This window comes from Nannospalax galili, unplaced genomic scaffold (assembly GCF_000622305.1).
Source record: "Nannospalax galili isolate Female #2095 unplaced genomic scaffold, S.galili_v1.0 scaffold135, whole genome shotgun sequence".
NCBI classification, from domain to species: domain Eukaryota; kingdom Metazoa; phylum Chordata; class Mammalia; order Rodentia; family Spalacidae; genus Nannospalax; species Nannospalax galili.
Genome location: NW_008338998.1, coordinates 3,631,960 through 3,657,324, shown reverse-complemented (window position 1 = coordinate 3,657,324; position 25,365 = coordinate 3,631,960). Strand labels below are relative to the sequence as shown.

At 41.0% G+C, this 25,365-nt stretch overlaps 1 protein-coding gene across 4 annotated transcripts in view; it reads left to right on the top strand.

Moving 5' to 3' along the window:
• Herc2 (HECT and RLD domain containing E3 ubiquitin protein ligase 2) overlaps positions 1-25,365 on the top strand; it is a 209,536-nt gene that overhangs the window by 103,516 nt on the left and 80,655 nt on the right. For all 4 annotated transcript variants that reach the window (XM_029563803.1, XM_008833640.3, XM_029563802.1 and 1 more), the window contains exons 36-55: positions 1,291-1,478; positions 2,166-2,358; positions 4,369-4,551; positions 5,838-6,019; positions 6,462-6,609; positions 6,689-6,885; positions 7,388-7,618; positions 8,385-8,523; positions 9,758-9,901; positions 12,387-12,529; positions 14,132-14,399; positions 14,487-14,623; positions 15,742-15,840; positions 17,320-17,488; positions 17,587-17,712; positions 19,078-19,186; positions 19,680-19,819; positions 22,958-23,145; positions 24,037-24,142; positions 24,228-24,319. In XM_029563803.1, coding sequence (XP_029419663.1) covers positions 1,291-1,478; positions 2,166-2,358; positions 4,369-4,551; positions 5,838-6,019; positions 6,462-6,609; positions 6,689-6,885; positions 7,388-7,618; positions 8,385-8,523; positions 9,758-9,901; positions 12,387-12,529; positions 14,132-14,399; positions 14,487-14,623; positions 15,742-15,840; positions 17,320-17,488; positions 17,587-17,712; positions 19,078-19,186; positions 19,680-19,819; positions 22,958-23,145; positions 24,037-24,142; positions 24,228-24,319 — 3,182 coding nt within the window. The remainder of the gene's footprint in view (positions 1-1,290; positions 1,479-2,165; positions 2,359-4,368; positions 4,552-5,837; positions 6,020-6,461; positions 6,610-6,688; positions 6,886-7,387; positions 7,619-8,384; positions 8,524-9,757; positions 9,902-12,386; positions 12,530-14,131; positions 14,400-14,486; positions 14,624-15,741; positions 15,841-17,319; positions 17,489-17,586; positions 17,713-19,077; positions 19,187-19,679; positions 19,820-22,957; positions 23,146-24,036; positions 24,143-24,227; positions 24,320-25,365) is intronic.

Genomic DNA, 25,365 nt, shown 5'->3' with positions numbered 1-25,365 from the left:
TATATATATATTTAGGGATATTTTAAAGAATCCAGCTACTACCCTACCCTTACTCTGCTCAGCATGGCAGATTCTGAGACCACTCCCAGGTTTAGTGATTTGCCAGGAGGCTCACACAATTCAGCATGTAGTCAAACTACCCTGAGCAGAGAGCTCAAAGCCATCAAAGTGAGAAGGCACATGGACACAGGCTTCCAGAGCCCTCTCCCAGTGCGGCCTCCCAGGACATACATAATTTTTCCAGCACTGAGGCATGGCAGTTAAGCAGGGAGTTGTTTACAGACTTGATGCCCAGAGGTTTCATTGGGGCTGATGGTACAGTTACCCTTTTCCTGACAAATCCCAAGCTCCAGATGCTAGAGCAAGAGAGCTTTCAGCACAGACCACAGGGTTTCTAAAATTAGTACAGGTACCTTGAAGAGCCTCTGTTATCAACTTGGAGGACGGAAGAAGCCCTCCTGAGATGCAGGTTCCCAGATGTCCACTGGGGGTCAACCCCCCATGGTCTGTTTGAGGACAGCTTCTTAGGCCCCCTCGTTATTTTCTTTATTAAAGTAATAGTTTGTTAATTTCCTATTTTTAGGCATTTCTGTGACTGTATTTTTTTTTTTTTTAAAGATGTGACGGTATCTTTCTAACCAATCATTTTCCTCTTTTAGGGGCTGTAGTCCTTATATGTAGAAGAAAATAGCATTTCTGAACATTTTGTTATATTTCTTGTCTTCCAAGCATATGTATATACTCTTTTCTTCATTTTACCTCTTTTCTATTTTATAACTAAGCAGTATTTTTATTATATATTGTATTAATTGATAGAAAAATGCAATATAAATTCCTTAAGCTTAATGTTAATTAGTTCTTCCTGATCTGTGCTGTGTGTGTGTGTGTGTGTGTGTGTGTGTGTGTGTGTGTGTTTGAGATAGAGCCTGCTGTACAGCCCAGACTGGCCTGGAACTCATGATCCTTTTGAATGTTGGGATTATAGGCATGTGCCACTGTGTCTGCTTATGTGTGTGTTAGAAATAGGACATTAGGGGCTGGAGAGAGCTCAGCAGTTAAGAGTGCTTAACACTCTTGCTAAGAATACATACTGCTCTTTTGGAGGACCAGAGTTTGGCTCACATCCACCTATCACTGGCTCCATGGGATCCAACATCAAAAGCCCTCTTCTGGCTTGTGCAGGCATTGTACTCACATGCACAAACTGACACTCAGATATACACAGAATTAAAAAAAAAAATAGGACATTGCAGCTATGTGTAGGCTCAGCTGTTTTTGATGCTCTGACAGGCCCTACTTGTGACAGTGTTGAGGAAGATATGAGTGCTTCCGGCCGAGGAGCGTCTGCTACAGTGTTGGAAGAAACAAGGAAGGAAACTGCTCCCGTGCAGCTCCCAGTCTCAGGGCCAGAACTAGCTGCCATGATGAAAATTGGAACCAGGGTCATGAGAGGTGTGGACTGGAAGTGGGGTGACCAGGTACTTAAAGATTTCATTTCACACAATAGCCACATGCATCTGACTTACATGATATTAAATAGTGGGCAATAGAATAGGTAACTTCCTGAACCCAGGACTTGTGGGATTGGTAGATGACTTAGCTATTGATTTCTATGAAGCAAAATACCTGCAAAATATGTTTAGGGCAGTGTTACCCTTCCTGTGGCTGCATGTGGATTTTCTCAGCCATGCTAAGCATGGATTTGGTCACAATCTTAGAAATGAAAGTGCCTGGGGCCAGATGACAGCATCTAATAGGCTGCCTTATCCCTTCCAAGTAGTAACAGGGTTCCATGGGTTTGCCTAGAATTCTACTCATATCAAGTGATTGAGGTTGTTGAAAAGGCCACCAGGACAGTACTGGAATGCCTAGGTCTGCATTTGTTGAGAGAGGCCCCTTGTTGAGAGAATCTCTCCTAATCTCCCTTTTTCTTTGATAAAGGAGAATGAGTATGTGATTTCATGACATCTAATAGAAAATTTTATGATTTTTACATTTTCAGTTAGATTGAGCCAGCTTGTTACCCGTGAATATGTACAGAGATTTGGGCCCCCTTTGCAGGAAGGAGGCTGATGGAAACATCTGTGTTTAGTGTCCCTGGAGGAACCATGGGGTTCCAGGGCAGAGCACACTTCTTTGACCGGTCTCTTTTTTTGCTTTTGCAGGATGGGCCTCCCCCAGGCCTAGGCCGAGTGATTGGTGAGCTGGGAGAGGATGGGTGGATCAGGGTCCAGTGGGACACAGGCAGCACTAACTCATACCGGATGGGGAAGGAAGGAAAGTATGACCTCAAGCTGGTTGAGCTGCCTGTATCCGCACAGCCCTCTGCAGAGGACTCAGACACCGAAGACGACTCTGGTGGGTGACTCTCATCGTCCTTTAGTCCAGGCTAGCTTGACACATTGTTCATGTGTTGACTGGCTGTCATTTTCCTATGGAAAGTTATAAGGTGGTCAGGATGCATCTGGAGACAGTGCTCTGGCTGCACTTGATTCTGGTGTAAGTGTATAAAGGGGCCCTGGGAACCAGCAAGCCAAAATGACACAAAACGTTTGCTCCTTCCTGCTTCCCCTTTGAGAGTGGGATGGAAGACAAGGTGCAACCTTCTTTAATTATATTAAGAAGGTGTATGTGTATGCACGCATATATGTGTGCACATGTGTGTAGGTCAGAGGACAATTTTTGGGAGTTGGTTCTTTGTACTATGGGGGGGCTCAGGGGATCAAACTTAGATTTTTTTTCAGGCTTGGCATTAGGTACCTTTATCTGCTAATCCGTACGTATCATTGCCCCCGGTCTCCCAGTTTTAGACATTTATTTTGTGGTGGGTGGGGCACGCATGTTCCACTTCATGGGTGTGATGGTCTGAGGACAATCTGTGGGAGTCACTTCTCTCTTTCTACCATGTGGGTTCTGGGGATTGAGCTCAGGATTGTGTCAGACTTGGTAGCAAGTACCTTCACCCACTGAGCCAGCTTGCCAGTCCTAGCCTTACTTCCAATTGGTCTGTGTAGTTGTTGAGGAATTAAGAGTCAGGTGAGAGAGACTCTCTGACAAAATGGCAGCCTCTGTGTCCTACAGCTAGTCTAAATGGACATGCAAGTGACTGAGCTCCTGCATCTATGGATGCTGGTGCATTGTCTTTTTTCAGGTTGTAGCCATGTGACATTGAATAAGTTGTCTTTCAAAAGAAGTGAAACCTTTAAATTACTTCATTGCTTCTGAGTTATATATTAAAGTTCCTTGAATAAATTGTTACTGAAAAGTGTCATTTTCTGGGGGTAGAGAGATGGCTCAGTACATAAAGTCCTCATAAAGCATGAGGACCTGAATTGGATCCCTGGCACCCACATGAAAAGCTGGATGTGGTGCTATACATGCTTGTAATCCCATTAGTGGTGGGTCTCTGGGGCTCACTGGCCAGCCAGCCCTGCCTGATCAGCAATTCTGAAGTCCCAGTGAGGCCTCGTCTCATAAAACCGAGATATGGATGGTATCTGGAAAAGGTACCTGAAGTTGTCCTCTGGCCTCCACACGTGCACTTGTGCATGCGTGCAGGCGTGTGCGTGCACACACACACACACACACACACACACACACACACACACAAGCCCAGCTCATTTTCTTTGAGGAAGGTGGGAACAGAAGTGATTGGGGCAGCCAGGTGCAGTGGCACAGTACTGCCTCCTCAAAGGCCAATAAAGGGAAATCACTTGAACCCAGTAGTTTGCCAAGCCTGGACAACATAGTGTGACCCTGTCTCTAGGATAAAAGGAAAAAGAAGGAAGGAAGAAAGATAATTCTAAGTTTCGTCTTCTCTAATAAAGATCTGTTTGCTTTTCTAGAGTGAAAAAAAGAATTAGCTTGATGGGTCATTGACTTTTGTTTTTGTTTTTGTCTTTTTGAAGCAGGGGCTCCCTGTAGCCCTAGGGCCTTGAACTCACAGAGATCCGCCTGCCTCTGCCTCCCAAGTGCTGGGACTACAGGCATGCACCACCGCGCCTGACTAACTCAGTACATTCTTTTAACAAATTTATTTTAATTATTTTTAAATTATGTGTGTGCATATAAGTGCAGGTATTACTGGAAGCCAGAAGGGAGTGGTGGTAGAATCTCTGGTTCTGCAGTCATAGATGGTATAGATGCTGGGAACTGAACTTAGGTCCTCTGCAAGAGTAGTAAGCACTGTTAAGTACTGAGCCATCTCTCTAGACCTGTACCTTCTTAATTTTACTACAAACCTAAAACTACTCTGAAAATATTAGAAGTCTTTAAAAGTTAAAAAGAGTATGATATTGTCCTTTAAATTACATTCAGAGACAATTTTATTTTACAAGTATAGTTTCTCATTTTGATCATCTTTTTTAGAAGCTGAGCAAATTGAAAGGAACATTCACCCCACAGTGATGGTGTTGACCAGCATTATTAATTTGCTGCAAACTCTGTGTCTCTCCGTTGGCGTTCATGCTGACATCATGCAGAGCGAGGCCACCAAGACTCTTTGTGGACTGCTGCGAATGTTAGTGGAAAGCGGAACAACAGATAAGACATGTATGACATGAGTAATGGTGGGCCTCAAAGAATCAGCATGAGGGTGTGTGTGTGTGTGTGTGTGTGTGTGTGTGTGTGTGTGTGTGTCATTTGTGTGCATATGAGGAAGTCTGGATGTGAAAGTGGGAATGGGCATGAGATGAGTTTGTATAGTGGGGCTCCTGTGGCTGCTGTACCAAGGCTGTATAAACCGGGTGCTTTGCAGGTAGATGTGAGTGTCTGGATATGCATGGGGATGGATGTTTATGAGTGTGTCGAGTAGTTGTCTAAGATTTTGTGTGTGGGGAAGGGAACATGTAGGAGTGCATGCGGAGCTTGAGCTTGTATTTTATGTGTCCACATGTGTGACCGATGGGATTTTGCTTGCAGCATTGGGTATAGGTGAATGTGTGTGGGTGGGTGTGAATGAGTGTGAGATAGGATTTGAGTGTGTCTGAGTAACTGTATGTTAGTCTCTGACAATATATGTGAATGTGTGAAAGTGAATGTTAGTATGTGAGCGTGTGTTATGTTTGAGGAAGGCAGGTGTCCCTGTGTGCCTGGACGCCAGGAAGACAAGATAGGGCAGTGGGCAAGGTTTGTTGCTGGTGCTGCTGCTGCTGCTGCTGCTAGAATGGGCCCTAGAAGGTCCCAGCAGAGCCTCATAGGAACTTAGACTCCAGGCTGCACATCTCAGCTTGAGAGAGAGTGGAAAGGGGGAGGTGTCCTAAGGACACTGGGAAGCCAGGAGGAACAGATACAATCCCAGTTGTCAGATCAAATTGTGTAAACCTAGCAAAAACCTCATTCCTACTGGGCATTGTCCGTATCCCTGTCATGCCAGCAGTACAGAGGTGGAGGCAGAGGATCGTGTGTTCCGGTGACATAGGACTTTCTAAGGAAGAAGCTAAGCAGAGCTCATTCTCATTCTTTCAGTGCTGGGCTCTTAAATTTAAATAGGAAACATGATGCAGAGCAAAATAGTATCATAGGACCATTGAGATTAAAAAAATATAATAGGCGCACATTGCAAATTACTGTTGTTAGAATCAAAGACCATTTTCCTTTTGCCTAGAAGCACTAAATAGATGAAAGTCATTAACTAATTTGAGCACTTTAAAGGTTTAACAAAATGCAGTGAAATGTTTGTTGCACTAACTGAAAAGCCCTCCTCTGCTCCTCTCACCTTAGTCCTAGTATAAAACATTGTATAGCCAAAAATGAAGTAGTAGGTCATTTAACATAAGGGGGTGCTCATGTTGTGCCATCTCAAGATTTAGTGCCAGATGTTTTGTCTTCCCTGGCAGCTCCTCCAGACAGACTGGTGTGCAGGGAGCAGCACCGGAGCTGGTGCACACTGGGTTTCGTGCGGAGCATCGCCCTCACCCCACAGGCCTGTGCTGCCCTCAGCTCTCCACGGTGGATCTCGCTGCTCATGAAGGTCGTGGAAGGGCATGCACCTTTCACTGCTGCCTCGCTGCAGAGGCAGGTAATGTGCTGCTGGCAGAACACAGTCGGCTAAGAGGCAGCCCCACCTCAAAGCTCCCTGACCTGGAAGCCAAGGTCCTTTATTCAGCTGCAACTCACACAAAGTAGTTTTTGTTACAGGTGGCTGAGGCTCTTGACTATTTCCAATTATCTAAGTTGCCAGACCAGCTTATTTGTCCCCCTACAACTGCTGTTATTTGCCCTACTGGAATTGTAGAGTGATTGTCAAGAGTTGTTTAAAAGAATTGTTTTTCACTTAAACAGATAGACACATTTTATTTTTAATTGACAATCCTTTTTGTTAACCAACTTAGTAGTGAATGTCAAATTATCACATTATTCATTATTAATTACATTGAGGGGTCAAGATAAAAAAAAGGTAGCAGCAGCCTGTGCAATAATGGCCTCTTTGGACCATGTCATTTTAAACTGTCCTTGACCAGATCTTGGCTGTGCACTTACTACAAGCTGTTCTTCCATCATGGGACAAGACAGAAAGGGCCAGGGACATGAAGTGTCTTGTGGAAAAGCTGTTTGGCTTCTTGGGCAGTCTGCTCACTACTTGTTCTTCTGATGTGCAATTGCTCAGAGGTGAGTGACTATCCCTGTACTTGTGACTCCTGTTTAATGAGCAGTGTGCAACACAGCTGTTCTGTCTGCTTTTCATCAGAGTCCACACTGAGGAAGCGCAGGGCCCGGCCACAGGCCTCCTTGACTGCCACTCACAGCAGCACTCTGGCTGAGGAGGTGGTGGGGCTGCTCCGCACTCTGCACTCCCTGACCCAGTGGAATGGGCTCATCAATAAGTACATTAACTCCCAGCTTTGCTCTGTCACCCACAGTTGTGCTGGAAAGACACCAGAAAGGGTGAGTTCCATGTCTTCAGATAAGCTTGGTGGGGCCTGAATTTGTTGTTGTCTCTTTTGAGACAGGACTCCCTGTAGTCCCAGCTGGCCTAGATATCCCTACGTAGACTAAACTGGCCTCCATCTCATAGTTCTGCATGCCTCTGCTTCCCGAGTGCTGGAATTAAAGGCATGTGCCACCATGCCCGGCTTGAGCTTTGAAATGATCTTTTAAAACATGAAGTATTTCTTGTTTCAATATTTATTTGAGTATTTTAATAGAAATAATTATTGAATAAATTAAAAATTCAGAAACCAAGCATGCACCTGTACGCCAAGCTGCTTAGAGGTTGAGGCAGAAAGGATGCTCAAATCCTGGAGCCTGGGCTAGCCTGGACAACAGTGTTTTCTAAAATAAATTTACAAGTAACAAAATAAAATTAATGAAGCTGAATAAGTTTGTTAAGAATGGGCAGCCCGGTGAGCTTTTCCTCTTCACACTTGCTGTCTCCGTTCTGCACCAGACCCTGTTAGAAGACTACTTTCCAGACTCCGAGAACCCTGAAGTGGGGGGCCTCATGGCGGTCCTGGCTGTGATTGGAGGGATTGATGGCCGTCTCCGCCTGGGGGGCCAGGTCATGCATGATGAGTTTGGAGAGGGCACCGTGACTCGCATCACCCCGAAGGGCAGAATCACTGTGCAGTTCTCTGACATGCGGACCTGTCGTGTTTGCCTGTTGAATCAGCTGAAACCAGTATGTGAACTTGTGCTCAGTTAGCTAGTGTTAGGCTTATATGCTAGATCTTGGAAGAACCTGTACTTCATATTATGTCCTAAGAAGCTCTGTGACTCAGGAAGACTCTCCTTCCTCTGTCAGCTTGTACTGTGATGAGCAGGGCCTGTCTCATAGAGCAGAGGTCTTTTAGCCTCAGTGGTAAAAAGGCATTAGTAGTCTATGAGATAATTTTAATTATTTTAAAATAAGAGTTTATAAGGCATATTTTTATTAAATTTGACTTCTAAAAATCTTTAAAATGATTCCTTTAAGAAATAATGTCCTCGCTTAGAATGTGCTTGTTAATCATGTTGAATGACATGGCTACAATGAAGTAGATAGCTACTTCACTATAAACTGTGGTTTAGGGACAATAAGGAGGGTCTGTAATTTACATTATTTTGATGCAACTCAAATGCAATTTGACTATTTTTATATAGAAAACTTTTTAATATAAAATACTGTTTTTATTATAGGAATATATACATAGAAAATTTGAAACTATAGGAAATGCCTTAGGTTTTAACTACCATCCTGATGAATTATTGTTGACAGATTGGTAAAGAAAAATTTAATATAGATTTATCTGTTATACATAAACACTTTTGTCTTCCTTTAATATCTTTCAGAGTTATTCTCAGGTATGAAATGACTTAGAGTATGCATATTTAAAATGTAGGGCTCATGCTCTTGTATATGTAATCTCATAGGCTACCCTTTGAAGGTTTCTGTGCTCTCTCCTCAGCTTCCTGCCGTGGCCTTTAGTGTGAACAACCTTCCTTTCACAGAGCCCATGCTTTCTGTCTGGGCTGAGTTGGTAAACCTCGCTGGCAGCAAGCTGGAAAAGCACAAAATAAAGAAATCACCTAAACAAGGCTTTGCAGGTCAGTGCATAGTGCTTCTACAGTCTGAACTAGCAGTTTCCTTCTTCTCAGAGCTGACTCAGATGACTGTTCAAGTCTTGTCTTTTGCATGAATTCGCCATTCACCAACTTACGGTTAGGTCTGTAACCCTATACATGGTGATAAGAATCTTAGGTGTGTGTTTGACTTCATGTTTAGAACTGCATCACTTCTAACTGCCAGCATTTATTAGGGAACTTGGTAGAGGAGCCAGTGTTCACTTCCTTTTGGCTAGTCCTCCAGCTCATGGCATCTTCAGTGTCTGCTCAGAGCTTCCTATTTGGATCCACTTGCTTTGTCTCTGCATGTCCCTTCTTCCCTTTGTTTCTGGCATACTGCTCTTGTGCTTTTCTTGTGACTGCCCCTTGGCTATTCTTAGTTTGTTTCCCTACTTATTCTTTATACCCCAGAAACCCTGTGGTTTCTCCCCTAACCTCTGGCTTACTCTGTCCACACTTTGTGCATTCCCCCACCCCATTTTTTTCTCCATATCTGTTTCTGTTGCTCCAGCATTTATGATGGTAACCACCTTCAGCTCTGGGTTTGCCTTTCACAACTTTGAAAGGAGGGCCTTGGATAGAAATCACAGTGTGCCCCAAATACAGTCCACCTTCCTTCAGTGGCCACCATTTCTCATCATGGTGAACAAATAAACCCGTCTGCCAGTTGGTTAAGCCAACTGCCAAGGGCTCCTGTACTTTCTTCCCCTCAACTCACACTTGCTGTGCTGTCTCCAAGGCCTCCATCATAACCTGCTGGGCAAACTGCGCCACCTTTGAACAGACAGGCTGGCTTGTGGCAGTTTCTTTGGTCTGCTCCCAGACCACTGTGGCATGGTTGCCCATCATTGGATCAGAGATCTCATTTCTAGGGAAATGGCCTTAATTATATCAGCCACATCTATTAAATTTTCCTCAGAGAAATGTTGCAAGAAATATTTGTTTGTTGCCCATTTGTCTGGTTGAAATTTCAGTAATTTTTGAAATATTTAATGATGACAGTAAAAGCTAATGCATTCTGTGAGTCCAGCCCAGTATGATAGGTATCTGCAGAGCTTTGAAGGAATTAGAGGATTTCACCCAGCTCTTCATCACTGATGCTAATGGTGTGTGGTCAGTTCATTCCTGCCCATCTTCCTGTTGCAGAGTGACATTGTGGGTAAAAAGGAGAGACCTGGCCAGATATGTGGTTCTTACTTGGTTGTTTGTTCCACAGGACAAGTAGACTTAGACCTGCTGCGGAGCCAACAGTTAAAGCTATACATCTTGAAAGCAGGGCGAGCACTCCTTTCCCACCAGGATAAACTGAGACAGATCCTGTCTCAGCCAGCTGTTCAGGAGACTGGAACTCTTCATACAGGTATCTTTTTAAAAGATAGGTCTTAAATATATTTGTAAGAAAGAAGGGCATTCAATAGAAAAATACACAGAAAACAGTAAGAATAAAAATAAGCAGTTTACAAAAGGAAAGTACAGGTGGCCTTATAAACAAACGAGATTGTGGAGCGTAACTGGTACTCATCAGCTATTGGTACAGTTGTCATCTTACAAGATTTGGAAGTCTGAGTGGGGGGGTATGCCTGGTGGGTGAGACGGAAATACTGTACTCTCTGCCTTGCTGTTTAAGGTGTGGTGTAGGTAGACCAGGAGCCTTGAGGCGGTGTCAGAAATGTAGATTGTCATGCTGTGCTCAGAACTAAGAAATTCTGAGTTTCATTTATCAGGGAGAGCCTAAGGTGGTTTTTGTTATGGAGATAAAATATTTCTTTAATACACTGTTAGTAGGAATTCAAGATGATGCATCTGTTTATTGGGCATTTGAGGAGATGCTTTAAAATGTATGTGTATGTAAATTTATATACTTGGGCTCAGCTAGTTGGTCTTGTGGGAATTTGTCACATGAGGAGGGATAAAGATAACTTGTTTACTTATACCCATTGTGGCTTCTTTTTTGATGTTGTTTTTAATATTGAAAAACTAGAGACATCAAACTGGTCATTATTTTTTTTAATTATTTATTTAATAACCATATAACTAGAAGAGGCATTTCATTACAACAGCATTGTCATAGTCAACAACAGTTTCCAGAGTAAAGATGAATCTCTTTCAAAATTGGCGGTAATTTTTAGGTTCACAGTTGAATTAATACAGTTATACAATATTGAACTCAGTATAAAACCTATAAGACTTAAAATTGACCACACAATCAGAAGAAGCATTTCATTACAACAGCATTGACATATTCAATAACAATTTTCAGAGCTAAGATGCATGTCCTTCAAAATTGGCTATAAATTTTTAGGTTTACAGTTGAATTGTTACAGTTATACAATATTGCACTCCGTATAAACCCTATAAGACGTAAAATTAAATGAGGTTTCAAACCCCCCAAAAGATCTCCATTTCATTATTAAAATACACAGTTTCATACAGAAAAATTCATTTTTAATACAAACTGGTCATTATTATGTGGTATATCCATATAGTGGAATACTGTGATACCATTCAAAATGATAGTACTGTGTATATGTTTATTGCCATGGAAACTTAACAACTATAAAGAAGGAAGGGGGGAACACATTGCTATGAATATCTATTACAGAAAAAGACCAAAGCCACAGTGTCTCTCTTTTCTTTCTCACTCCCTTTCTTCCTTTTCTTTCTTTTCCTCTCTCCTTCCTTCCCTTCCTTCCTCCCAATGTTGTGGGAAATCAGGGAGCAATCAGAGATGTGGGTATTTTAAGCTTAAGTTATAGGAAGAACAATGAATAGTGTTTGGAGAAAACAGCAAGTCCAATGGTATATGGAATGTCTGGACGAGCTTATTTCTGAATCTTAACAGTAGAGGGTATTGTGAAATTACTTTTAAACCTGCTGAGTATGACAGAAATTAATCAAAGGGAAGATTCACTACTAGAGATGTTCGGAACCCTGAAGACAATTCATTAGGGCATACTGGTAAGCAGTCACCTGTGAGCAGTGTGATCCCATGCTGTGGGAGGAACTGTCTGCAGCAGGGATTGACAAAAAGCTGCAATAACATCTGGTTTTGTAAATACATTTAAAAAATTGTATTGTTTTCTTTGGTAACCCAGGCTAGCCTTGAACCTGCAGCCCTCCTGCCTTCATTGCTTGAGTGCTGTGTGAATAAAGTTTTATGAGACCACAGGCCCCAGCCACTTGCATCTTGCGCTGTAATGACAAAATTGAATAATTATAATGGAAACCATATGGATCATAAACCTGAGCTATTTACTTTCTGGTCTTTTAAGAGAAAGATTTCCAATCCCTTGTCTAAAGAAACTTATAACTAAATAAAATAACTAAATGCAAATTTTAAAAAATTACTGTTGTATGATGTGAGCTCTGGGCAGTGGATATCAGTGGGAATATGGCGAACATAATCCTGAAGACTTCACCTAAGGTCACTCAAAACAGACCAAAAAAACTCAGTTTAACCATGGGACACATCTTCAATTGGTGTCACTTAATGATGTGAACAAGGCTTAGCAGAAGTCAGGGCTAAAATAGCAGTTTGGGTGAGTGTACTGCAGGGTTACTGAAGCAGTAAGTCAGCATGTAAGGGAGGATGCACAACCTGGCAAGGCAGGAGTTGGGAAATAGCATTTGGCTCCAAAACACAGATGAACAAGTAATGGGCAGGGGACAAACAGTAGAGAAAGGAACATTTTGTAGAGTCCAGCTTTGGTGTTTGTGTTTTGAAGATCTTGATTGTCACATAGTAAGGCAGAAATGAGATCCTGTTTCCCATAATGCATTGTCTTTAATAATAGAGATGCTGGCTGTTGAAAATAGAACCTACAGATTTTTGTTTTCAAATTCAGATGATGGAGCAGCTGCATCCCCTGACCTTGGGGACATGTCACCTGAAGGACCACAGCCACCAATGATCCTCCTACAGCAGTTACTGGCTTCAGCTACCCAGCCATCTCCTGTGAAGGCCATATTTGATAAGCAGGAACTTGAGGTACAGTTTTATAACCTTGACATTTCCAGTCCAATATATTGAATTGTCAATGACACATAAGTTCTTAAGGACCTACTTTGAATTTTAAATGATAATATCCGAGTAATTCGTATGATTAGCTTTGCTTTGGCCATCCTTATGCATAATCCACAGATTATTTTGGCACTTGCTTAAGAATGATAGGGTTGGAGTTTACCCTATTTTAGATTTGTGTAAATTATTTGAAAAAATTAACTAGCGGCGCATATATATATATATCTGCCCCCCACCCCATGGAGCATTCTTTCCTAGAAAATGTTGAGAGACCCATTAGGTGTAGTTGTTCATACATTCCATTCTCTCAGAGGCCTCTTAGGTGTGCTGTTGCCATGGGTGTCCAGCCCATGTGCTCATGGTGAAGCACATGTATGCAGCAGTGGGACCACACACTTGGGACTGCAGGGCCATCTCATAAAGCAGATGACATGTGCCTGGGTCCCAGAGGGATAAAAGGGAGTTCTTTAAGGCCTTTTTAGTTTGTGATAGATACAGTATCCTAGGTAAATTATTAAAGACAAAACCAAAACCTGCAGTGCTTAGTTGGGCAGGTATATTGGGGCTACAGGAACAAAACAGAATGGTTTCTGCATTACAGTTCTCTGGGCCAAGAACCTGGTACTTGCACAGTCCAAGGGCTGGGTGCTCAGCAGTCTCACTCTGATGCTGAAAGCCTGGAACATTCTGTATTGCTGCTGGTGTTCAGGCCACATTGGAACCCCAGAGCAGCTGAGCTCTGGTATCCGTGAAGAAACACAGCAGTCTCAGAGGCAGCAAAAGGGTAGACTGAAGGCAGACAGCCAAAAGCAAAGCTTACTTCTTCAGTCTTTAATCTGGGCTGCCACCAGAAGGCACCATCCACATTTAGGGTGAGTCTTCCTACTTCAAATAACCAGATCAAGAAAATCTCTCACAGGGGTGTCTACTAGCTGCCTTTTAGTGGATTTCAGATCTAGTCAAGTGGACAGCCACGGTTAACCACCACAACAGGCAAAAACAGCTTTGGTAGAAATCCTGCCAAGTAGGATCCAGAGTGAGGCAGCAGAAGAGTCTGCAGGACTCCCTTCAGTTTTAGAAAGGGATGAGTACAAAGGGTTAAAGCAAAAAACTGCCGTTATCTTATCTTGTGTAGTTGAGAATTAATTAATGGTGCGTGAGAGAATCCTGTGTCCTGTTAGAAAGGGAAGAGCGGTTTCTGTGTCCATCAGTGCAGTTACAGCAGGGGACACTTCTCTCCCTCCTCTGTCAGGATCCTTTTACCATGCTCTTTCCATCAGAGCTTGGGGCTGGTATGAAGTTTGCCTGAGCGTGATATTTGATAATTTACTACGCTCTGTGTTCTGAAGCAGTCTGCAAAGTTATTTGACCACCAACTCTTTCTCTACTGGGCTTTGTCCTTTTCTAATGTGTTTTATCACTTCATTTAAAGATATAAATCTAGACTTTATAAATCTAGACTTTCTGTATCATACTTCATAGAAGATGTTGGTCCTTCACATTTGTTAAAAGGTAAAAGTTAGCTGAGGGCACTTCCACAAACCTTCCAGAACCCTCTTGTCTGCCCAGGCTGCTGCTTTGGCTGTCTGTCAGTGTTTGGCTGTGGAGTCCACACATCCGTCAAGCCCAGGATGTGAAGACCTCAGTTCCAGTGAGGCCACAACACCAGTCTCCATACAGCACATCCATCCTGCCAGGGTGAAGAAGCGCAGGCAGTCGCCAGCTCCTGCTCTGCCCATTGTGGTGCAGCTCATGGAAATGGGATTTCCCAGGAGGAATATAGAGTTTGCTCTGAAGTCACTCACTGGCACTTCTGGGAATGCATCTGGTCTACCTGGTATGACTTTTCTTGTCCTTGCTTGTTCACCTGTGGGCTCGCAACTCAGTGCTCTTAGTCTTCATGGCACTGTGTTTTTGCCCTTAGGTGTGGAGGCCTTGGTTGGGTGGTTGCTAGACCACTCTGATATCCAGGTTACAGAGCTCTCGGATGCAGAAACAGTGTCTGACGAGTATTCAGATGAAGAGGTGGTGGAGGATGTGGAGGATGCAGCCTACCCTGTGGTCAGTGATTTCCATGTGTCCTGTCTGTCATATACTCTGATTATCTTATATGCTAGTTTCTCTGTGTCTTGAAAGAACAACTGTGTCTCCTGGAACTGTTTTATAAGACTTACCTACAGTTCTGCTAAGCACAGAACAAAGTTATCCTGCTGCTGAGATAATGATTGTATTTTCTCCATTATAATTTCTTTTAACTTTAAAAGAAACTATTGAATAAGAATCTAACACTGTTGGTTAGCTATTAGAAGGCATTGGAATCACTGAAAGGTCATGGATCTGTAGTCCCACAGCTGCTCCTGAGGCTGCAACAGGAGGATCACTTGAGCCTGAGAATTCAAAGCCAGCCTTGGCAACATAGCAAGGCATTGCTTAGAATACAAATGATCATGCTGGGCATAGTGCCACATACCCATAATCCTAGCACTTGGGATGGTAAGGCAAGATGGTCATGAGTTTCAGGCCAGTCTGGATTTACATAGCAACAAGTTTTAGACCAGCCTTGGATGCACAGCAATACCCTTTCCTTTTAAAAAATAAACATGCCCCCATGGTGCTGCATGCCTGTATTACCAGCACTTTGGTGGCTGAGGCAGAAGGATTTTGAGTATGAGGCTTGCCTGGGATACATATTGAGATCCTGTCTCCAAAACACAATCAGTCAGTCAAGGATACAGATAATATATCATATTTTGTATGACTTGAGAAAATTGTTTTAGAAGCCTTTGAAATTTTGTCTGTTGAGAGCTGTTAAGATTCATTCTGTGGAGTCTGGAAAGATGGCTTGGCTGTTCTTGCAGAGGACCTGGGTTTGATTCCCAGCACCCACATGGTGGCTAACAACTGTCTGTAACTCCAGTTCCAGGAGATCCAGTACCCTCTTTTGGCCTCCGCAGGCACTGCACTATATGGGTTGCCCTTACATACTCACAGGCAAAACACTTATACATATAAAATAAAATGATTCGTTCTGTGTACTGTGCTGTTGCTATTAAAATATGAAGACTGTTTTATAAAGAAAATATATTACTTACTACTTTATTTTTTCATACCAGATTTCACAGTCTTCTTGAGAATATTTAGCAACTTTTCTTTTTTGAAAATCGATTTATGTTTCACAGGCTACTGGTGCTGTTGTGACGGAGAGCCAGACTTACAAAAAGCGAGCGGATTTCTTGAGTAATGATGATTATGCTGTGTATGTGAGAGAGAACATTCAGGTGGGTCATTGTTTTAGAATGGGATATTGTTCATCTTTCATTTGACAAATAGTGGAGCATCTCCATCTGCTAAGAGATCCTTGCCCTAGGGGAGCCTGCCCTCCAGTGGTGGCAGACAATCAGACTGGCCCCATAAGATCTGCTAATTAGACGGAGATGGATGTCATGGGAATGAGAATGAAGACGTGAGCAGAAGAGTCAGAGTGGTTACATGGTGTTGGGACTGTGGTTAGAGCTGCGTTGGGAAGGTGTGATAGAGCACGGACCAGGGCTGGAGGGGACTGTACTCAGCTGACTCTGGTAGGAAGGCTTCTTAGGTTCTCATGCTCACAGGCGTCCTGTGTTGGATGGGTGGTCCTGTCATTGTGCTTATTCCATGATTGCGTTCTTCAAACTTAACCGTTGTTGTTAGGGCTTATGTAATAGTGCTTGTTCACTTTCTCATGGCTTTTGAATTCATTAGTTGGGATTTTCTTTGATGAAGATTTTTTTTTTTAATCAACTCTGGTTATAATATGGTTTTTATAGGACAAAAAGCAGAGTTAAGTTTTGGTGATGTTAGGGCTTTATCAGTTTTCAAAGTGACGCATTGGTAGTCTGGTGTTTATAAAGGTGGCCAAGAAGCTCTGGGTTGCTTATTATCACCATGATGAGTTTGTTAGCTATAGGACTAGATGTGCCTGAGCTCTTGTTCCTTTTGATGATCAGTGTCCTTTTGGGCAAACACAATAATCTTTGTTTTATAGCAGCCAATGATGTAAGTTCGTATTATGATTTCCCTGCTCCAGGCATAGAGTCATCCATTTGTTCAAAGAGCTGTGGTTTCACTTAATGAAAATGGTACTTAGAGTGTTCATCTGGGTCCCAAGTAAAATATAGCCAGGTGTGGTGACATGCCTTTAATCCTAACACTCAGGAGGCAGAAGTAGGCCTGCTTTACTAGGGAGTTCAAGTCCAGTCAGTATTGCATAGTGAAACTGTATTAGTTACTTTTCTGTTGCTGTGATAGAACCACTGACCAAAGCAACTTAGAGCAAGAAGAGTTTAATTTGAGCTTAACAGTTCCAGGGGAATTACAGTCTGTCTGCGGGGAGGCATGATGGCAGGAGGTGGCTAGAGAAGGAGCAGAAGCTAAGCTCTATATCTTCAAGCAGGCACAGGAAGCAAGAGAGCAACTCAAGATCTGGCAAGGCTTAAGAACTCTCTAAGCCCGCCCCCAGTGATGTGCCTTCCTCCAGCATGACCACACCTTCTAAGACCTCCCAAAACAGCACCACCAACTGGGAACAAAAGTGTCCAAATACTTGAAGCCTATGGGAGACATTCTTATTCAAACCACCACAGAGACCCTGTGTCAACAACAAAAAAAGCAAAACAAAAATCAAAACAAAACAAAGAACAAGAACAGAGAAATACTACATGTATACAGTGTGCATTTTATCCAAGTATACTTGACTGAACTTTTAACTTCAATTTTAGGTGGGAATGATGGTTAGATGCTGTCGAACATATGAAGAAGTGTGTGAAGGTGATGTGGGCAAAGTCATCAAGTTGGATAGAGATGGATTACACGACCTCAATGTGCAGTGTGATTGGCAGCAGAAAGGGGGAACTTACTGGGTTAGGTATATTCATGTGGAGCTAATAGGTGAGCACATTATGTATTAAATTTTATTGCTTTTTCTTAGAAACAGAATTCCTAGAAATGAATGCTAATTATAGAGCATTTTCTAATGACCTCTTTAGGCTATCCTCCACCAAGTTCTTCTTCTCACATCAAGATTGGTGATAAAGTACGGGTCAAAGCTTCTGTTACCACTCCAAAATACAAGTGGGGATCTGTAACACATCAAAGTGTGGGGCTTGTGAAAGGTAATATTATCTAGGCAACAAAATTCATTTTTAGAGCATAATTTCCTTTTACTTATTATGTATTTAGCACATATTTTCTTTTTTTAATCTGTCAAAGGTGTAATGAATATGTTTGAGAAATATAGTAAGGGACAGAAGTAATGGACACGGAAGTAACTAGGTCGCCCCAAACAGATTCTGGTATAAAGATGAAATTGAAATGTGTAATATATCAATATATCTGGAAACCCTAAACGGAATAGAATTAATATTCAGATATGAACAAAAAAGAAACAAAATTCTTCTCAGATTATATGTGATGTGATATCGATTGCTAAGCACGTTGCTTTGTTGGAAAGGTGTATCATGTCTACTTTAACATATATGTAAAACACTTAAGTACATATAGTATATGTCTGCTTAATATGCATATTGTTCAGTATTGTAGTCTGGAACTCCATTATCCTTCTCTTCAGCCTATCCGAGATCTTTAGAGTTACAGACATGTGTCAGCATCCCTCATTATTTTGTCTTCAGACACTTTGGATGCCTCAAGGTGGTGCTTCCCCACTTGATGGGGCCACTGTTAGCACTTCCTCAGGTTACACAAGAACAAATAACTTCTCTAGTATTTTACTTTTTCAAAGTACTTTTGTTTGCTTAAGAGATTCTCAAAGAATCAAAATAAAGATAATTTAAAACAGAATGTGGCTAATAAGTCAGGGTTTTGAGGGAAGATTGTTCTTATTACAGGATGAGAAGTCTTATCATTATTGATGTATTTTTATTCAGTAACATATTGAAGATATGCAATGTGATTCTTGACCTGATATCAGTAAAACCTTCTTGCTATGCTAAATTGTAAAGATGTATATAGCTAGAGAATAGACTTCCTCTAAGGAGCCTCTGCCTGCATACCACTCAGCCTCAGCCTTGCTCAGCTCACTGCCGGAGTTGCTTCATCCTGTGTTCCTTCCTCTCTCCTGAAGCTTGTTTCTGATGGTAGGCGCCGTTTCACTCATAAGTATCTTAGCATGTACCTCTTAAGAGAGAAGAGGTCTTTATAAAATGCAAATAACGAGGCCGGAGAGTTGGCTCAGCTGTTAAGAACACTGACTGTTCTTGCAGAAGGCCCGGGTTTCATTCCCAGCACCCACATGGTGGGATCAGGGGATCCGACGTCCTCTTCTTATCTTTGCGGGCATTGCACGACATGGGTGCACCTACCTACATGCAGGCAATACAGTCATACACATAAATAAATAAAAATGATAAAATAAAAAATGCAAAAACCATGATGTAGTATCTAGCCAGGTTAATTTCAATTTAAATTGTAGGTTTCTATTGGTGCTAAAGGGATCTCAGGCAGTGTCTGTTCTGTCCTAGCCTTCAGTGCCAACGGGAAAGATATTATTGTGGACTTCCCTCAGCAGTCTCACTGGACTGGGCTGCTGTCAGAAATGGAATTGGTGCCTAGTGTTCATCCAGGGGTTACGTGAGTTTCAGTTTTGATGATTGCTAGATTTGTTGGGGGAGGAATTTATTTTAAAATTTATTTTGAATTTATTTTAAAAATGACTGTATCAGCTCTTATGACAGCATGCACAAGACCTGTGCAAACCCAAGTCAGACAAGGACCCAGTATGGATGCGGGAGGTGGCAGGAAGCCCCAGCCCTAGCAGAGGATGTAATGGCAGTTGATGCTGGGAGAGGGAGAATATGTTTTCCTTACTGGTGTGGCACTTGGTAGGTTGACCAGACTCCAAGGGATAGACCCATACCCAAGAGCATTTAGGAACACAGACTTGATAGGCCTAAAAAAGGACAAATAATAGTAGAGTCTAGAGATAATAGATAGGTAATAGAGTGGGGGTAAATACCTGAATATGATAAAAATACATTAAAATACATTGTATGAAATTCTTGATTCAATAGAGATTTTTTAAGAGACCTCATTGTTATCAACTCAATGACTATTTTAAAAACAGGTGTGATGGCTGTCAAATGTTTCCTATCAATGGATCCAGATTCAAATGCAGACATTGCGATGACTTTGATTTTTGTGAGACATGTTTCAAGACCAAAAAACATAATACCAGGCATACTTTTGGCAGGATAAATGAACCAGGTAAGTCTGAATGGATATATTTTTTTCTCTTGTCAGATATCACTAGTGAAATAATTACTGTGGGCCCCAATCAGTACACTGAAGCTTGCCCTTGTTAGCTGCATATGTGTAGAGTGTGTATCATAGAATGAACACAGTGAGGTAGAAGGGACAGCTCTGCCCATTTCCTCCCTCTTCTTCCTACTTCATTTTTAGAAAAAAATTATTTATTTTCTGTGTATTTTATTTGCCTGCATGTGTGTACTCACACTAGATGTGTGCAGTGCCCACAGAGGTCAGATCCCCTGGAACTGGAGTTACAGGTGGTTGTGAGCCACCATATGGGTGCTAGAAACTGAACTCGTCTTTTGTAAGAACATCAGATGCTCTTAAATGGTGAGCCATCTCTCCAGACCTCTATTTCTTTCTTTTAAAAAAATAAAAAGATGGGCTAAAGAGATGGTTCAGTGGTTAAGACCACTGACTGTTCTTGCAGAAGACTCGGGTTTGAATCCCAGCACCCACATGGCATGTCCCTAACTCCAGTCCCAGGGGATCCGATAGCCTCTTCTGTTCTCTGTGGGCATTGCATGACATGGGTGCACCTACACACACACACACATAAAATAAAAATAATAAATAAAATATTTTAAAAAAAGATAAATTAGAGTAGTGAGGTTTACTTGACTGAATTTCCATGAAAAAACTTTAGAACGATCTACAGAAACTTAAGACCTTCAAGGTTCATCTTTGTTGTAATGTGTATCAGAATGTGCCTTACTCATTTGGCAGGTATAGTATTCTTTTGTATGTGTATACCAGGTTTTTTAATCCATTTATTTACGAATGGACATTTAAAGCTCTTTTTATCTTTTGACTATTGTGAATATTGTTGCTATTAACATTGATGTGCAAGTATCTGTGTTTTAAAAATTGTTGGTTATGCTGGTTGTGGTGTTAAGTGCGTGTCTTTAATTCCAGCGCTCCAGAGGCAGAGGCAGGTGTATCTCTGAGTTTAAAGGCCAGCCTGGTCCTCATAGCAAGTTCCAGGCCATCCAGGGCTGCATAATTAGACCCTGTTTTCACTTTTTAATATAGTTTGCATTTTTTTCTCTATCTCATCATCCATTCTTTGCTGTATGTTTAATTTTCCATCTCTCATGATTTTTCTCCTGCTTAAAGAATATGCTTTAGTATTTTAATACATGCCTAAGTGGTTACAAATTCTCTTTTTCTGTATGTCTGAAAATGTCTTTATTTCCTTTATTATTTTTTCATTTTTAATATTTTTATTGAGTTTTTGTATATTTCATATAATACAATTTAATCAAATTTAGACACCCCCACCTCCCACCACCAGATTTCAGTTATTCTGTCATATATGTTAAGTCCTATCTGGTCAAATATTCCTATCCAGGCTCCCTTGGTGCAGGTTCATCCACTGGAGTCTAGTCAGCCTATGAACTTGGAGTAATGTTGATAGCGTGCACACCATGCTGACTCAATCAGACAAAACCCTAGCAGAGAATAGGGGAAATGGGCAGCAGGCCTCAACCATAGCCAAGGAATTGGCAAATGATTACTGTGGGGTGAGAGAGCCAATCTTCTTTAAGGAAATGATTGTTTGTTTGTTTGTTTATTTTTAGTATCTCAAGTAGCCCTATGTAGCAGAGCCTGACCTTGATCTGCCTGCTCCATCTCTTTAGTGCTGGAATTATAAGTGTGCATTGCTATAACCGTTTTTTCTTTAGTTTTGAACAGTTTTTTTTTTTTTTAGAATATTTTCTTTCATCACTTTAAAAATTCTGTGCCATTGGAATTTGGTTTATAGTTTTTCTATTAAAGTTGACCAGAAGTTTAATTGTGGGTCCATTAAAGCCAGTCAGTGTATTTTTCCTTCTTCAGATAATACCTTTTTTTTTTTTTTTCCCCATTTTACAGAGGTTTTGCATGTGCATAGAGAGGTACATTCCATACTTACTATTATTGAGTTGGCAATGCTTCTTAATTCTGTGACTTGGTAGTTTTGGTCAGTTTTAAAACTTGTCCATCAGTCAGTTTTTCACATGTTCACAGCCCTATTCCCTTTACCTTTTTGAGGTCTCTTCTTCCACCTGTATTTGACATTATTTCTGTCCCACTTGGTTTTCATAAACTGTTTCTCCTCAGTTCATGCTGGATATTTTACTACTGCTTCATGTGAGTCGTGCCTGTGATAAACTTACCCACAATTTTTTTTTTTTTTTCTTCAGTAGAAAGGGTTACATGTAGTACTAACTGGTCTGGTTGTGTAGACCAGACTAAACGCAAACTCACAGACATCCAGCTGCCTCTGCCTGAAATTCTTAATTGTAATTGTTGCATTATTCTTTCTATTTGCTGAGCTATAATCCATTAAACAACTAAATAAGAGACTGCTCCTCAAACTTGACCTCACTTCACAGTTCATCCTTTGTATTTCCTGTTGGAATCTCAGGTGCATTGAAATTCTGTGGACGATCCTCTGGGTCCTGTCTAATAGATACTGTAAGGGATCTGTCTGAGTCAGACTGCATCTCCTGTATTTATCATCACGGTATCCCTAGCCTTCTTTAGATTCTGTTCTTGTAATTATTTCCTATCTCATTAATTCTGATACTTTAAATGATAATTTGTTCATTTTTGAATATATTGTCTGGTTCTTTTAGTTTTCCTTAATGGGAAAGGCTAGTTAAATTTACCAGTAATGGATATACAAACACTACAAATTTATTGTTTTGCTCAGCATTTATAAAAACATTTTTATTTTTATTTTTTGTGGTGCTGGAGATTGAACCTGGGATTTTCTACATGCTAGACACGTACTCTACCACTGAGCTACATCCCCACAACCTAAGAGTATTTTTAGGAAGACTGTTTCCTTTGAGAGTTGTTATAGAACCTTTTTGTTGTCACTTGAGAAAATTAAGTGGAATGAACTGTAGCATTATATAGACTTTAAAAAAAAATAATCTTGAATAGGTTTTTTGAAGCCATTTTTGGTATATTACCTTTTTAAAATTTAAAGACACCTTTAAAAAAATATACAAGTGTTTCACTATGTAGTATTCTTGATTTCTTAAAACACAAAGGTTCTGTCCCAGTTTCTAAGTGTTAAATCTCTTTTCCACCATGAAACAGGACAGTCTGCAGTATTTTGTGGCCGTTCTGGAAAGCAGCTGAAACGTCACAGCAGTCAGCCAGGAATGCTACTAGACAGCTGGTCTCGCATGGTGAAGAGCCTGAACGTGTCCTCCTCTGTGAACCAGGCTTCTAGGCTCATTGACGGCACTGAGCCCTGCTGGCAGTCATCTGGGTCACAAGGGAAGGTGAGGTGATGGGGTCAGTAAGCCTCTCACTTGGAAGATGTTGTGTGTTAGACCTTGGCAGTGAGCTTTGAAGAACCCACAAAGACAAAGGCACCTGTCAGTGTTCACTTTATATTTCAGTTCATAAATTACTTTTAGGTTACAGAGTACCATATAGTTTTTATTGTCAGATTTTAAGAAATACACATAATTTTATTACAGACTTTAAAAATGTGGAATGCTTCACAAATGTCTGTGTCCTCCCCATGTATCTGTATGGGTTTTGCATCTTGTGTGAACCAGTAGGGCAGGAGAGAGGGCCATTTTCTTCATCTCAACTATAGTTCTTTCTTTAAGAACTACAATTGGTCAGAAGTCTATAAATGTATCATATACGGGACTTAGAGTGCGACCACTTTAATCAACAAGTGATGGGAAAGGATACTCTTTGTTTTTTCCAGGGTTAGGGAAAATTCTTGTGTTGCATTTTATATTTTAAAATCAATCTATCTATCTATCTATCTATCTATATCTATCTATCTATCTATCTATCTATCTATCTATCTATCTATCTATCTATCTATCTATCATCTATCTATCTTTATTCAAGCTTCAGTAATACTATTTTATTTTACTTCAGTTTAAAAAATGCATTTATTTACATATGTGTGAATGCACCATGCATGTAGAGATCAGAGAACAGCTTGCAGGAGTGGATTCTCTACTTCTACCATGTGGGTTCCAGGGATTGAACTCAGGCAGTCAGGTTTGGCAGCAAGCTGCTTTACCACTGATCCATCTTGCCAGCCCCTAGCAATACTATTTTAGCAGCTAAACGTAACTTAAATTTTGATAACTGAGAATGTGGGGTTTTGGGTTTTTTTTTTTCCTTTTTTTTTTTTTTTTTTAAAGCACTGGATTCGGTTGGAGATTTTCCCAGATGTTCTAGTTCATAGATTAAAAATGATAGTGGATCCTGCCGACAGTAGCTACATGCCATCCCTGGTTGTGGTGTCAGGTAATTGAATCCATTTACTCCAAAAGAAGTTTCCTAATTTTTAATAGCAACTCTTTGTTTGATTTCTTTACTCTTTTTTTCCTAGGTGGAAATTCCCTAAATAACTTAATTGAACTGAAAACAATTAATATCAACCAAACTGACACCACTGTGCCCCTCCTAAACGACTGCACAGAGGTGAGCTGCAGGGGGTGTATGATGTGTTTCTTCCCATGTGATTTAATGGTGGGATGCCAGTGGTCATTTTGTATCAGTACTGAGCCTAATTTTTTCCCTCTTTATCATATTTGTTTTAAATTTTGACATTATTTCAGTATTTTATACAATTGCAATTTGGTGTTTACCAGATCAACTTGAAAAAGAAACAAAGCAGGTTTCTCTCTTAGTGTTTTTGTTAATAAGCATGAGTGAGTGCTCTAAGAAAAGGCTGTTAGGCATCTGAGATAGGGTCTCCAGTTGGCCTGGAAAGCACTATGTAGGCCAGCCGTCCTCAAACTCACAGAGCTCCATCTACCTGTTTCCCAAGTGCTGGGATCAAAGGTGTGCGCCACCGCACCAGCTTGAGGTTACTAATTTTGGTCAGCACTGAATACCTTTTATTTAGTGGTGAGTTTTCTGACTATGTTTGTGACATTGAAATTTCTCTTTTGTTGTCACACCCTGTACTTGATTTGCTGACCTTGTGAGGTAATGATAATATTAGCTGGCAGAAGGAATCCAAGTTTACTGTGTCCCTTGAAAACTGAGAATCAGTGAGGGTTCTTCTAGAAGTAAACACTGTAAATCACCGAGACTTTCTTTCAGATCCTCTAGTGAATCTCTCCATGCAGGGTACATACTGTAGTCTAACACATTAAACATACCTGCAACGAATTTTCTACTTAAAACAGTTTCCTGAATTGCCTGTATTTATTGTTTTACTAGAGCTGATAATAAGCTAGATTTGTTCCTCACTGCCCTCTTCCTGGCCTCCTTTTCCCCTTCTGTTCCTGTGTCTCAAACCTGGGGCCTAGAGAAGGCTAGATAAGTGCTCTACCATTGAGCTCTAGTCATAGGTCTAACGTTTATTCTTTTCTTAAAATTTGATCTTATTTTTAATTGAAAAGTCATACTTGTATATATTTATAGACTGCATTTTAGTATTTATTGTATGTATACATCATAGAATCATCAAATTAGACTTACTAATGTATTTATCACCTTGAGTATTTATCATTTTGTGA